General features: G+C 47.1%; 1 protein-coding gene across 3 annotated transcripts in view; it reads left to right on the top strand.

Moving 5' to 3' along the window:
- FAT3 (FAT atypical cadherin 3) overlaps positions 1–15,610 on the top strand; it is a 522,893-nt gene that overhangs the window by 460,983 nt on the left and 46,300 nt on the right. For all 3 annotated transcript variants that reach the window (XM_066587016.1, XM_066587025.1, XM_066587006.1), the window contains 3 exons: positions 2,635–2,778; positions 6,812–7,009; positions 11,197–11,995. In XM_066587016.1, the coding sequence (XP_066443113.1) occupies positions 2,635–2,778; positions 6,812–7,009; positions 11,197–11,995 (1,141 nt within the window). The remainder of the gene's footprint in view (positions 1–2,634; positions 2,779–6,811; positions 7,010–11,196; positions 11,996–15,610) is intronic.

The following is a 15,610-nucleotide window of genomic DNA, read 5'->3' as shown; positions in this document are numbered from 1 at the left end:
TCACTGTCTTTCACAAGGGCCGCATACTCCTAACCTGCTGCTGTTACAAGTTCTATGATCTAGAGCCATACAAAGCATTTTATCCCCATCCCCATTCATGACACTGTTCTTGTTACATACAGTCCTGTCCGGAGCGTGCGTACCATCTAAGGGTCCTTTCATATGAGTCTAATAGTTAGCCCAGTGTAACGAGCACCAATCGACACACATTCATTTTGTTTCACACAGGCCAAGAAACGGCTTATGGGAACAAACATTTGTAATTATGATAATTTGCCTTTGTAGGCCGGCTCTGCATCTTCCTATTCATATGGGGAGATGTGCAGCAGATCAACAAGTGTTTTATGTCCTCTGAAATTGAATGATCAGCCAACAAACACATATCCGATCGTTTCTCAGCTGATCGTTAATCCTTTTACCGATTGTCAGGGGAATGAGCTTTCAGAGGAACGTTCAGGTCCGATAATCGGCACATGGAAAAGGATAATGGCTACATGGTATCAGATTTGTCCTCACCTAAGGTAGCTTTAGACTTTAGATACAGTAGCCAACATGTATCAGACTTGATCTACAGTGATCCCTCATCTATCTCGGGGATTACGATCCAGAGACCCCGCGATACATGAAAATCCGCAGAGTAGCCGCATTATATATTACACAAATGAATCTGTCGGGTGAACCGCCAAACAATCGCAAAAGTGAACAAACAGACTGATGCTATGATCAGTGAGCCGATCAGCGCCCGATACAGAACACATTCCATCAGCCAATGGCGTATTGTATTTCCTGTATGTACCGCAAAATTCTTGTGACATAGCGAAAGACTCTGCGAAAACAGAATTCTATATGGTCTATCTAAAATCCGCGATGCACTGAAGCCGCAATCATTGAACCGCGATATAGCGAGGGATCACTGCTTAGGTGGATGTAATTTCCATAGAGCAGAGGTGAATAAAACGCAACTTGTCCCTTAGGCCATGTTCACATCTTATAGTTTAAAGGGGTTGTCCCGCGAAAGCAAGTGGGGTTATACACTTCTGTATGGCCATATTAATGCACTTTGTAATGTACATTGTGCATTAATTATGAGCCATACAGAAGTTATTCACTTACCTGTTCCGTTGCTGGCGTCCTCGTCTCCATGGAGCCGTCTAATTTCAGCATCTAATCGCCCGATAAGACGCGCTTGCGCAGTCCGGTCTTCTCCCTGGTGAATGGGGCCGCTCGTGCCGGAGAGCTGGTCCTCGTAGCTCCGCCCCGTCACGTGTGCCGATTCCAGCCAATCAGGAGGCTGGAATCGGCAATGGACCGCACAGAGCCCACGGTGCACCATGGGAGAAGACCCGCGGTGCATCGTGGGTGAAAATCCCGGCGTCCATCTTGCTAAGGTAAGGAAGAAGTCGCCGCAGCACGGGGATTCGGGTAAGTACTAAAGGTTTTTTTTTTTAAACACATGCATTGGGTTTGTCTCGCGCCGAAAGGGGGGCCTATTGGAAAAAAAAAAAAACCCGTTTCGGCGCGGGACAACCCCTTTAAATGATTTCTGCCATAGTCTGGCAATTTACGTGGGCTAAAATCTTACTTCTATAGTGTGGTTAATATGATTAGGAATGAACAGGTCACTTCCCAGGACAAACTCAGTTCACTCCTCTCCTGCTGCTGTTCTAATTAGCTTGTTATGATTGTCTACAGAGTGTTGTCTATTTACACATTTCATGATAGTAACCTGTCACTTTTCACCCTTATTTAACAATTTGAGTAGACGGGTCGCTGCCGCCCACAAGAGCAGCTCACTCCTCTACGGCTTTTCTCATTTGCTTGATCTGATTGTCTATAGAGTATTGTTTCTTTTTACATGAGACGACTGTCCGGCAAACGATGCCCGACACTCGTCCCCATATACACTCGCTCCCGTGCTGTTGTGAGGCAGCTGGAGGAGATTTCTCTCCTCGCTCTCCCCCGCCCCTCTCCATTCACTTAACATAGCGGCCGTTCAGTATTGAACCGCTGCTGTTTACACTGAACGATCATCGTTCAGATCATCATTTAAGCTGCATAAAATCATGAACGATCAGTGTAAACAGCAGCCGTTCAGTACTTAACGGACGCTGTGTTAGTGAATGGAGAGGGGCAGGGGAGAGCGAGGAGAGAAATCTCCTCCAGTCGTCCCAGCCCCCTGCTGGCCACTCTGTCAGAGAGCCAGCGATACTCACTCCTGTGTGACAGCATAGGAGCGAGTACATACAGACAGGGATGAGTGTCGGGCATCGTTTGCCCGATATTCGTCCCTTGTAAATGTACTGTCCTACAGTGCCTGTGGTTCGGGCAGCATGAACCTAGTGATAGGCTCACTTTAACTATAATAGACAGGTCACTGCCTCCCACAACATCAGCTCCCTCCTCTTCTGCTGCTGTCATCATTTGCTTGATCTTTTAGTCTACAGAGTATGGTTTCTTTGCACATTTCACGACACCACCCCATCCCTTGCAGCATGTTACCCCTTATTACCCATAGGAGTAGGCAGGTCACTGTCTCCCACAAAATCAGCCCAACCCTCTCCTGCTGCTGTCATTACTCCTTTACCACAAAAATAAATGTATTCTTACTTTTTCTTTTTTGTTCTTCCTTTTTAGGTGTCTGGTTACTCTCTATTGATTCAAGCCAGAGATAGTGGTTTCCCACCTCTCTCATCCACCGTGACCGTAAATATCGATATTTCTGATGTCAATGATAACAGCCCCCAGTTTACACCTGCCAATTACAGCGCAGTCATACAGGTAAACTACAGGGAATAGTATCTCTTATTATAATGTATGATAGTTATTATTTTGCTTGTAGTATGAGTATTGTTGTTATGAGGGTGCCTGTACCTCTAGCAGTAAAAAGCACTTCAAAGGGAGTCTGTCTGCAGCTTTCACATAGCAAAGCTGTTGATAGCTCTATGCAGGGGCTGAGGAGCGCTTCTAAATCATGGCCCCTGCAAGTGACTTCTATTTGAAGTGCCGTTGGAGCTCTCCTTTATCAATAAGTTTTTATTGGCATTTTCGATACATACAAGTTATGCAAACATAGGTGATATAATTCTTCAACATCAATTATAAGCATTGCATGTTACATCTTTATTTGGTAAAGGGGGGGGGATGAGGGAAATAAGAGGGGGAGAGAAAGGGGAGGGAAGGGAGGTCCGAGAAAAAGTGTAAACCTTAATTTCAAGGTACCTTAAACGTGCTTGAGCAGGTCTGATTGGACGCTACAGCGGACACCTTTATGGCGCCTTAAATGCAGGTAATTTGGGCTGACAATCGTTTTTGAAATAGGGTTTAATTTAAAAAATGTACACCGTTTGTCTTCTGCAGCTTCTATATATCACTGTATATAGACACTGCAGTCTGAGTCTCAGTAGGAGTTCCGTCAGTGAGGCTGACCTGATGGCTTAATGTCCCTCTGCTCTCTCCTGCACCTTCTTATCATATCACTGTATATAGACACTGCAGTCTGAGTCTCCGTAGGAGTTCCGTCAGTGAGGCTGGACTGACCACTTGGTTTTCAGCTGTCATCTCTCCTCTCTTGCACTTTTTATCAGCTAATATATGACCACAACAATAATCAACTTTCTTATGGGCATAAATTAGCTGATAAGACGCTGCAGGAGGGGAGAGCAGAGGGAAACTAAGCCATAAGGTCAGCCTCACTGACGGATCTCCTACTGAGACTCAGACTGCAGTGTCTATATACAGTTAGTCCCCGACTTGCGAACAGGTTCCGTTCCGGGAGCCCGTTCGCAAGTCCGTTTTGTTCGCAAGTCGAACAAATGGTTGTATGGAGGGGATCGCGGGTGGATCCCGCTCCATACAACGTCGGGTGCCGGCTGTTCTTACAGCGGGCACCCGGCGGCAGCAGTTCCGACGAGCCGTGGCGCTTGTCGGAACTGTTAACACTTTAAATACCGCTCTCGTCGGAACTGCTGCCGCCGGGTGCCCGCTGCACCCGACGTTCAGGGGGCCCGTACAGCGTCCCACGATGAGATCGCGGGACGCTGTGTGGTTGCTAGGCAGCCGGGGACCTCCTGAAAGGCCCCAGGGCTGCCTATGCAGAGTGCCTATCAAGCGCACGGCTTGATAGGTGCTCTGCATAGACAGCCCTAGGGCCTTTCAGAAGGCCCCCGGCTGCCTAGCAACCGCGATGTGACCGGACAGGCTTCTATCAGGCTTGATAGAAGCCTGTCCGGTCCCTGCACAGCATGATGTAATGCCATAGCATTACATCATACTGTGCCATAGCATTACATCATACTGTGCCATAGCATTACATCATACTGTGCCATAGCATTACATCATACTGTGCCATAGCATTACATCATACTGTGCCATAGCATTACATCATACTGTGCCATAGCATTACATCATACTGTGCAGAACAGATAGTTCGTATCTAGCGAAATTCGTAAGTCGAATGTTCGCAAGTAGGGGACTATCTGTACAGTGATATGATAAGAAGGTGCAGGAGAGAGCAGAGGGAAACTAAGCCGTCAGGTCAGCCTCAATGACGGATCTCCTACTGAGACTCAGACTGCAGTGTCTGTATACAGTGATATGATAAGAAGGTGCAGGAGAGGAGAGAGCAGAGGGAAACTAAGCCGTAATATACTGAGCGAAAATGCATAACATATAGTAATGAATCTGACACTTTGTTCAGCCTAAGGCCTCTTTCACATGAACGTCATTTTAGCGATCCGATAGCCATAGGGATGAAGGGAGTCCCTGCTGGGATCAATGGAATCCCATGAAAAGAGTCCCTGCAAGGATGAAGGGAGTCCCCACGGGGGACTTCATCCCCCGCAGCAGGGAATTTCCCTTCATCCCTGTCGCGGGGGACTCTCTTCATCCCTGCAGTGTTCAACTTCCTCCCCTCCCTTTACCGGCCAGCTCACACAACCTCCCATAGGAGTCTATCGAGCTGCCGGCATTGTGCCGTCAAAAGACAGGACAAGTCCTATTTTCTGATGGAGAGAAATCTCGGTGCCAAAAAATCGTGCCTATTGCGCTATTTTCGTCTGAAAGAACCCATAGATTGTTCTAGATGCTATTTTTTTTGGCGCACCTACTCTGTGTCAAAATGCCGCTTGTGCGAAAAAGGCCTGAGGGGGTTTGTGTGGGATGGAAAAATAGGGATTCCTTCCTTTTTTTACACAAACAGCGCTATCCTTCTGTAGAGGCTGTGTTTGGTATTGCAGCCCACTCTATTCTCCTTGATCTACAATACCAGGTGCAGCCTGAGTACAAGAGAGGCGCTGTTGTTAGAAAACAAAAAAGCAGGCTATTTTTCTAATCTCATTAATGGAAAAAAAGTAGAAGACAAAGACGAATCCATGGAGAGCCTTCGAAGCTTCGCCACATTCTTCATTCTCGGATGTGATCTAGCTTCAGAATGAATGGCCTCATACAACCACATCAGGCCAAGTTCTGTAAAACTCCCACCATTAGCTTCCAGGTAAAACAAATTGTTTAATGCCTCTCGGTTAGCCATTAATGGCTACACCGTCATTTTTCTAGCACTCTGACGAGAATTATCCACTTTGCCCGATGGATGGGAAGCTGAGCAGATGTTTAATAGATAATGCGGGCGGGTTAGTCTTGTAAACAAGTGGAGATATCATTTAATCACTTGACCGGGGATTAAATGGGACTTGTGCTTTATGAATCTTTTTTTTTGTGTGTGAGTCTCTAGCCGAGAACTCCATTACCGCTCTCTAATGAAGGAGCCCGGCTGATACGTCACTGTGCAAAGACTCAGACATGGATTAATGGAATTTTCTATAAAAATCTGAATATATGAACATAAAGAGCTCATTGTGATTCCATGTTGTCATCTCATAAATGTCTATTTCAGCCGACAAGAGAAGATACTAGACAATCGGTGGTTGAGTAAGATGTTTTGGCACTCAAGGCAACCACCAAGACTTGTCTCAGCCAATACTGTGTAATATGCCAATAATGGAACAATACTCTCTAAAGCGCCACTTATTAGAAGGCAGCTTTCCTGCAAGTCAATGTTAGACTTTAACAATTACTGGGAATTATAAGCAAAAGCCAGAAGAACCATACACAGACAACTGTTTCAGGGTGATTGTCCCTCATTAAGAGTGTCGTAGGTTTCTGGCTTGGCTAGTGAGAGGCCTATAGATGTGGGTCAGGAAGGGTATCGTTTCACCTAGAAGGTGTGTGAGGATACTTATAAGTCATCCATGCTTCCTTCCAATACAGTAGGTGGCACTGCAGAGGTATTATTCCTTCTTCCATTTGCATGTTTCCCAAAGGATCATGGGTAGCCTTTTGAATCTCCTCACACAGCTTCTAGGTGCTCTCCTTAAGGAGAAATGAAACCCTTCCTGACTCACGTCACAGGCCTACTGCACACTGATGAGTGGCAACCCCCCTGAAACATCTGTCTGTGCATGGTTATTCTAACTTTAGCTTACAATTCCCAGTCATTGTTATAAGGCTTGTTTAAAATGTCATTACCTTGCAGGAATGCTGCCTTCCAATAGGTGGTGCTGCAGAGGTATAGTTTCATCGTGCTATTTGCATATTTCCCAGAAGATCATGGATGGCCTTATAAGTCTCCTCATACAGTTTCTAGGTGCTCTCCTTAAGAAGAAATTATATAATTCCTGACCCATATGCCAATAAGAAATGGAAGGAAACCGTAGAACAGTTTTTGGGTTTTGACCAGAAAATTTGGTTTTCGATGAAGTTCCTTAATTTCATGCTTCCTAAATCTTTACATAAGTGTTGACTTTATTTTTTTTAGGAGAACAAGCCTACCGGTACAAGTATTGTCCAGCTAGTAGTCACCGATAAAGACTCCTACCACAACGGACCACCGTTTGCATTCACCATAATAAGCGGAAACGAAGGTGGAAAGTTTATACTGGATCAGTCGGGAGTCTTACGTTCTGCTGTCGTTTTTCAACACACAATCGCAAATGAACATCTCCTTAATATACAGGTATATACTCTTACACGCTACAGGAGAGAGGTCCCTGCCCATAAGAGCTTACACTCTACAGGAGAGAGGTCCCTGCCCATAAGAGCTTATACTCTACAGGAGAGAGGTCCTGCCCATAAGAGCTTATACTCTACAGGAGAGAGGTCCTGCCCATAAGAGCTTATACTCTACAGGAGAGAGGTCCCTGCCCATAAGAGCTTACACTCCACAGGAGAGAGGTCCTGCCCATAAGAGCTTACACTCTACATGAGAGAGGTCCTGCCCATAAGAGCTTACACTCTACATGAGAGAGGTCCTGTCCATAAGAACTTACACTCTACAGGAGAGAGGCCCCTGCCCATAAGAGCTTACACTCTACAGGAGAGAGGTCCTGCCCATAAGAGCTTATACTCTACAGGATAGAGATCCCTGCCCATAAGAGCTTACACTCCACAGGAGAGAGGTCCCTGCCCATAAGAGCTTACACTCTACAGGAGAGAGGTCCCTGCCCATAAGAGCTTACACTCTACAGGAGAGAGGTCCCTGCCCATAAGAGCTTATACTCTACAGGAGAGAGGTCCTGCCCATAAGAGCTTACACTCTACAGGAGAGAGGTCCCTGCCCATAAGAGCTTACACTCTACAGGAGAGAGGTCCCCTGCCCATAAGAGCTTACACTCTACAGGAGAGAGGCCTGTCCATAAGAGCTTACACGCTACAGGAGAGAGGTCCCTGCCCATAAGAGCTTACACTCTACAGGAGAGAGGTCCCTGCCCATAAGAGCTTACACTCTACAGGAGAGAGGCCTGTCCATAAGAGCTTACACGCTACAGGAGAGAGGTCCCTGCCCATAAGAGCTTACACTCTACAGGAGAGAGGTCCCTGCCCATAAGAGCTTACACTCTACAGGAAAGAGGCCTGTCCATAAGAGCTTACACGCTACAGGAGAGAGGTCCCTGCCCATAAGAGCTTACACTCTACAGGAGAGAGGTCCCTGCCCATAAGAGCTTACACTCTACAGGAGAGAGGCCTGTCCATAAGAGCTTACACGCTACAGGAGAGAGGTCCCTGCCCATAAGAGCTTACACTCTACAGGAGAGAGGTCCCTGCCCATAAGAGCTTACACGCTACAGGAGAGAGGTCCTGCCCATAAGAGCTTACACTCTACAGTAGAGAGGTCCCTGCCCATAAGAGCTTACACTCTACAGGAGAGAGGTCCCTGCCCATAAGAGCTTACACTCTACAGGAGAGAGGTCCCCTGCCCATAAGAGCTTACACTCTACAGGAGAGAGGTCCCCTGCCCATAAGAGCTTACACTCTACAGGAGAGAGGTCCCTGCCCATAAGAGCTTACACTCTACAGGAGAGAGGTTCTGCCCATAAGAGCTTACACTCTACAGGAGAGAGGTCCCTGCCCATAAGAGCTTACACTCTACAGGAGAGAGTTCCTGCCCATAACAGCTTACACTCTACAGGAGAGAGGTCCCTGCCCATAAGAGCTTACACTCTATAGGAGAGAGTTCCTGCCCATAAGAGCTTACACTCTACAGGAGAGAGGTCCTGCCCATAAGAGCTTACACTCTACAGGAGAGAGGTCCTGCCCATAAGAGCTTACACTCTACAGGAGAGAGGTCCTGCCCATAAGAGCTTACACTCTACAGGAGAGAGGTCCTGCCCATAAGAGCTTACACTCTACAGGAGAAAGGTCCCTGCCCATAAGAGCTTACACTCTACAGGAGAAAGGTCCTGCCCATAAGAGCTTACACTCTACAGGAGAAAGGTCCCTGCCCATAAGAGCTTACACTCTACAGAAAAGAGGTCCCTGCCCATAAGAGCTTACACTCTACAGGAGAGGGTTCCTGCCCATAAGAGCTTACACTCTACAGGAGAGAGGTCCCTGCCCATAAGAGCTTACACTCTACAGGAGAGAGGTCCCTGCCCGTAAGAGCTTACACTCTACAGGAGAGAGGTCCCTGCCCATAAGAGCTTACACTCTACAGGAGAGAGGTGCCCTGTAGAGATGAGCGAACACCAAAATGCTCGAGTGCTCGTTATTAGAGTCGAACTTCCCGCGATGCTCGAGGGTTCGTTTCGAGTTACGAACCCCATTAAAGTCAATGGGCGACTCGAGCATTTTTGTATATCTGGGAAATTCACGAAAGTGATGGGAATGACACAGAAACGGATAGGGCAGGCGAGGGGCTACATGTTGGGCTGCATCTCAAGTTCCCAGGTCCCACTATTAAGCCGCAAGAGTGGCCCCCCACCCCCACCCCGCACTGTCAGCATAAAGATCGTTCTCCTCTGCCATAGCTGTAACAGCTGTGGCAGAGAAGAGCGATGTTAGCCCATTGAATTCAATGGAGCCGGCAATACAGCTGGCTCCATTAAAAGCAATGCGCTGCGGGCGATCGCGGGATGAATTTTCGGGAAGGGCTTAAATATATAAGCCCTTCCCTGCAATTCATCTAGAAATGTGTAAAAATAAAAAATATATATATACTCACCCGGTCCCGGACGACGGATTTCAGCCCGGCCGGCGGCAGTTCTCTGAACTGCTCTCTGTAGTATTCAGCAGCCGGGGATTTAAAATCCCCGCCTGCTGAATGAGCTGCCTCTGATTGGTCACAGCCTGACCAATCAGAGGCAGCTCTCACTCACACCCATTCATGAATTCATGAATGGGTGTGAGTGAGAGCTGCCTCTGATTGGCTCAGCGCAGGGACCAATCAGGGGCAGCTCTCACTCACTCTGTTACAGCTGTGGCAGAGGAGAATGATCTTTATGCTGACAGTGCGGGGGGGGGGGGGGGGAGGTTTCACCATTGTATTGCCAGCTCCATTGAATTCAATGGGCTAACATCGTTCTTCTCTGCCACAGCTGTTACAGCTATGGCAGAGGAGAACGATCTTTATACTGACATATATATATTTTTTTATTTTTACACATTTTAGAATGATTTTTAGGTAAGGGCTTATATTTTTAAGCCCTTCCCGAAAATTCATCCTGAGATCGCCGGCAGCCCATTGCTTTCAATGGAGCCGGCTGTATTGGCGGCTCCATTGAATTCAATGGTCAGTGCTCGTTTAATCGAGACGAGTACCGCGTAGTGCTCGTCTCGAGTAACGAGCATCTCGAGCACCCTAATACTCAAACGAGCATCAAGTAGAGAGGTCCCTGCTCATAAGAGCTTACACTCTACAGAAGAGAGGTCCCTGCCCATAAGAGCTTACACTCTACAGGAGAGAGGTCCTGCCCATAAGAGCTTACACTCTACAGGAGAGAGGTCCCTGCCCATAAGAGCTTACACTCTACAGGAGAGAGGTCCTGCCCATAAGAGCTTACACTCTACAGGAGAGAGGTCCTGCCCATAAGAGCTTACACTCTACAGGAGAAAGGTCCCTGCCCATAAGAGCTTACACTCTACAGGAGAGAGGTCCTGCCCATAAGAGCTTACACTCTACAGGAGAAAGGTCCCTGCCCATAAGAGCTTACACTCTACAAGAGAGAGGTCCTGTCCATAAGAGCTTACACTCTACAGGAGAAAGGTCCCTGCCCATAAGAGCTTACACTCTACAGGAGAGAGAGGTCCTGTACATAGGAGCTTACACTCTACAATAGAGAGGTCCCTGCCCATAAGAGCTTACACTCTACAGGAGAGAGGTCCTTGCCCATAAGAGCTTACACTCTACAGGAGAGAGGTCCCTGCCCATAAGAGCTTATACTCTACAGGAGAGAGGTCCCTGCCCATAAGAGCTTACACTCTACAGGAGAGAGGTCCTACCCATAAGAGCGTATACTCTACAGGAGAGAGGTCCCTGCCCAGAATAGCTTACACTCTACAGGAGAGAGATCCCTGCCCATAAGAGCTTACACTCTACAGGAGAGAGGTCCCTGCCCATAATAGCTTACACTCTACAGGAGAGAGGTCCCTGCCCATAAGAGCTTACACTCTACAGGAGAGAGATCCCTGCCCATAAGAGCTTACGCTCCACAGGAGAGAGGTCCCTGCCCATAAGAGCTTACACTCTACAGAAGAGAGGTCCTCCCATAAGAGTTTTTAGAGATGTTTTTAGGTGAAGGTAGCAGAATTTGGCAATGAATTGAATGTTAGGAATAGAGAGCAGATAAGAGTGAAGTACAACTCCAAGACATTGGACCGGACATGCTCCTCATTTTTCAAAACATCAATTTTGTTTCCTTCAACCAGGTGAAAGACTCAGGTAAACCACCCATGAGCGCACAAACTTACATACATGTGAGAGTCATTGAAGAGAGTGTCCACAAACCTTCAGCCATCCCACTGGAGATATACATTGTCACCATGGAAGACGATTTCCCAGGAGGAGTCATAGGCAAGATCCACGCCACTGATCAGGATGTCTACGACGTCCTCTCCTACACGCTCAAGTCAGAGCAGAAAAGTTTGTTCAAGGTGAACAATCACGATGGGAAGGTCATTGCTCTCGGAGGTCTTGATGGGGGCAAATACAATCTCAATGTATCCGTTAGTGATGGCCGCTATCAAGTATCAGTTGATGTGACGGTCCACGTCGAGCAGTTGATCCAGGATATGTTGTACAATGCCGTCACCATACGTTTTGAGAATATCTCTCCTGAGGATTTTGTTGGGCTTCATTTGCACGGTTTTCGACGTACCCTCCGGAACGCGGTGCTCACGCAGAAAGAAGACAGCCTGTATATAATCAGCATCCAGCCGGTAGCGGGCACCAACCAGCTCGACATGCTGTTTGCCGTACAAATGCAGAGCGGAGGTTTCTATAAGCCAGCATATTTGATTCAGAAGCTCTCAAATGCGAGACGACATTTGGAAAATGTGATTCGGATATCAACAATCTTGGAAAAGAATTGTTCGGGATTGGATTGTCAGGAGCAACATTGTGAGCAGACGTTGTCTATAGATTCCCACTCGCTAATGACCTACAGCACAGCCAGAATCAGCTTTGTATGTCCCCGCTTTTACAGGAACGTGCGCTGCATATGCAATGGTGAGTAAATCTATGGGTGGATGCATTGTCTATACTTTGTACAGCATGGTTCCTTTAATCCGGCATCTATTGCACCTGATATCTTTAGAATTATTGGATATCACAAGCTAGGTAGAACATATAAAACACACCTTTAAGGTGCCGGTTGAGGAACCACTTGAAGACCCCAATGTTGTTTGCCAGAAGACAAGAGGTTGTCCACTTTTCTATCTACTTACACAATGCAAACCACATTTTTTTTTATTGGGCATTGGTTTAAATAAATTGGCATTGCCCATGCTGGTAGGTGTTGGAGCTCATATGTTGAGATGGGTCCATAATGTACTGTTATTTGGACACCATGTACTATATGTTCTTTATAGTTGTCCAGTATATGGCATGGTTATTTGTATTGGACGTGGGCAACAGAAGGTACCAAACAAGACATCATTCAATATAAAACTCGCCTTGTACACAACTGTGGGTGGAGTAATTTTGTGATGCGCCTGCTGTGGTGGGTGCCACAAAAAGTTTAATGCTTGCCACAGGTTTGCCACCCCATGCATTAGGGCAAGTAAAGGGGAACATCTACTTTATGGGTTTTTATGGACTTTAACACTTGTGGCCTATTCTTAGGATAGGCTATCCATACTAGATACGTGAGGGGCTAACTTGTAAGGCCTGCCGAGGCTCGAATCCACATCGATCTAGGGTTACTACCTGCCCAGTAGACCACTGCTCGCTCAGTAATTTACTTTAGAGGCTGGTGCCGGTAAAAAATTATTATCTAGCGTGAGCACCTCAGGCTGGGCAGCAACCCTGTCATGAGGCGCTATAACTTACAGTTTAGGCTCCGGTCAGGAGAAGATACTGCTCCTCCTCCCGGCATCTGTGTTGCATACAGTATTCGCAGGAACGCAGATACCAGGGGGAGCAGTGATCTTCTCTTAGCTGCAGCAGGGTCATGTCGTACTAGAAGCTTAACAGTGAGTTGCTCTGCCACAAGTTCAGTGGTGGGAAGGGCACCAAGAGGGGGCACTGTTACTGCTTGGTCCACTAAGGGGGAAAGAACTCCTGATGCCAGGGCCTCTGAAGGGGGCACTATCATTACTGGGATCGCTAAAGGAGGGCCCTATTAGTATTGTGTCCACTGAGAGGGGACACTATTACTACTGGGGCCACTGCAATAACCCAGGTAAAAACATGCCAAGTGATAAGCCACGCCCCTAAAGATGGTAACTCTACCACCAATCTGACCCTGATGGCCTGTCATAAGGATAAGCCACCAATATTAAAGTCCTGGAAAACCTCCTTAAAGTTGGCATTATACAAGCGTATGTGCATTTGCATACGCATGAGCATAGTGTTTTTGCGCAACGAACTATGCTTTTTTGCGTGCACATCGGCGTATTTCCCTTTACTCCTTGCGCCCGTAAATCATGTTCATTTTTCAAGCGGCAAACAAAAAGGCATAGATTGAAATCGCTAATTCGTCCCAATGCATTTCAGATGTGTTCTTTTTCCTACGCAATTCCGCATTGCTTCACGCATGTCCATGCATATCACATGCTCATTCACGCAGCCCGCATTGACTTCAATGGAGACCTGCGAATACGCAGAAAAATAGAACATGTTGTATGTTTTTTGTTTGCACCACTGAAATGTACACGGGAAATCCAGAAATGTGGGCAGACCCATTGAAATCAAAGGGTTCTACTCTCTGCGTATTGCGCACGCTAATACATCCGTACGAAGCCGGCCTACGGCAGACAGGACGTTTTAGCGTTAAAACATTATCTTTGCGTCTGGCATGATGAGTGGTTAAAAATGCTTTAATAAGCAAAAAAAAAACCCCAACGCATTAGTTATTCCTGTTCGCCGCGGATGATTGCAGGGTTGGGTATTTTTAGAAAATCACGGTAAAGTGGCGGTGGCTGTCTGAGTGTAATTACATATTGTTAGGAAGTCGTAGGTCTAACCAAGAACACTAATAGCAGAGGAGCAGCTGGGGTATTGTCTCGTCAGTCATCAGGCGGCGAATACGGATGATCTCCTCTTGTACGGCCGAGAACTAAATATAGGTTCACTATTGAAAACAAATTAAAGAATGCGTCAGATGAATGGGCGCCGGCGCCGCCAACCTGCTATTTATAACACTTACCCAAACAATGCTCTTCTTGTGGACGCAAATTAAAACGACCAAAGCCGCCATTGTGCGCGCCCTCGTTATCAGCCTTCCAGGGGTTGTGTGTGGCGAAACACAGAAGGCTCTCCCATTCTTGTCATACTATTATGACATCCGCTAATTGCCGCACATTCCGGCATGGATTACTTGCCGGCCCGGTGACATTTCCCTCTTCTTGCTTCCCTTTGTGGAGATTTCTCTCGACCTTAACGAGGTCATTAATGGAATGGTTTTATGGAAGGATGAAACGTTTTCCTGGTGATTTCCCGTTTGTCATTGAAAGGATAAAGTGACATAAAATGGAACAAGAACATAAAAATGGAACGTGGAAACCTGGTGAACACATCGCGAAGCAGTTGCCTTGGCCGAAGCGTCATAGCAGTGATAGCGCTGCGGTTGGAATTTGCGCAATATGTAGCGATAAGGCTTGTTTTACACTGAACGATTCTGAATGTATGGTGCAGAGTGTAAGCTCTCGCCTACGACCTGAAGGTTGCAAGTTCAATCCCCGCATGATTCAGGTAGCCGGCTCAAGGTTGACTCAGCCTTCCAACCTATTGAAGACAACGAGTTTTACTCTACAGCAATACGCCATTATGGTTTGGTCTTGGAAAACCCCCTTAACCTTCACTTGCCTGCTCTCAGAGGAGCGTCTATTCTCACCCCACTACGCCCCCTACCATGTGCCCCCTTCACTGGGCACTTTCAGATTAAGCCGTCTGTGTGGAATCTGCACGAAAATAGACCATTCTGCGATTTTTCCTCCAATCGCAATTCGATTTTGCGAGTGTACAGGAAGAAGCGATTTTCCATAGCATGCTGTGAACAGTGTTTGCTGCAGAACCGGGGTGCGGACGCGGACCGCGGATTCCGCAATGCAAATCCGTTCGTGTGTGGGCGGCCTAAGGTTGTAAAGATCGAACTGCTGGGCTAAAACGGACGCTAAAATGTGACTGCACTGCCGCCACGTGAAAGCGATCTAAAGCTACATATCAGACAGGGTTAAATTCTCCAGAAATCATGTAGGGTAGTATATATAGCGCTGCGGCACCTGCTGCCTACATGAACATTTAGGGTAATTTAAAAGCAGATGTGAAAGTGTAACAAACCCCGCAATGGTAAATGTAAGCGCGGGGGTCGCCCTCGTAAAAAATGGCTGCTCTGCAATGTTCTTTAATCCTGCCGCCTTACAACTTATAATCAGGTTTAGTGAAGACACATGAACATCTAAATTAGCCGTAATCTAGAACATATTGAGTTGATCAATGCCATATGTCGCCCATGTGCTCCACTATACAGGAATGCGGCTGAACTCCGAGCGGCGCGATACGGCTGAGTTCTGTTCTGTGCATGGGAATTGCTGATCCCCGGACACTCCATTTATTACAGCCGCAGAGGGGAAGCTGAGATATTGTCCATACCCGCCAGCTGGGACTCTAGGGCAGATAGGC

This window comes from Eleutherodactylus coqui, chromosome 1, assembly GCF_035609145.1.
Source record: "Eleutherodactylus coqui strain aEleCoq1 chromosome 1, aEleCoq1.hap1, whole genome shotgun sequence".
NCBI classification, from domain to species: domain Eukaryota; kingdom Metazoa; phylum Chordata; class Amphibia; order Anura; family Eleutherodactylidae; genus Eleutherodactylus; species Eleutherodactylus coqui.
This window is presented reverse-complemented; position numbering and strand designations above follow the sequence as displayed.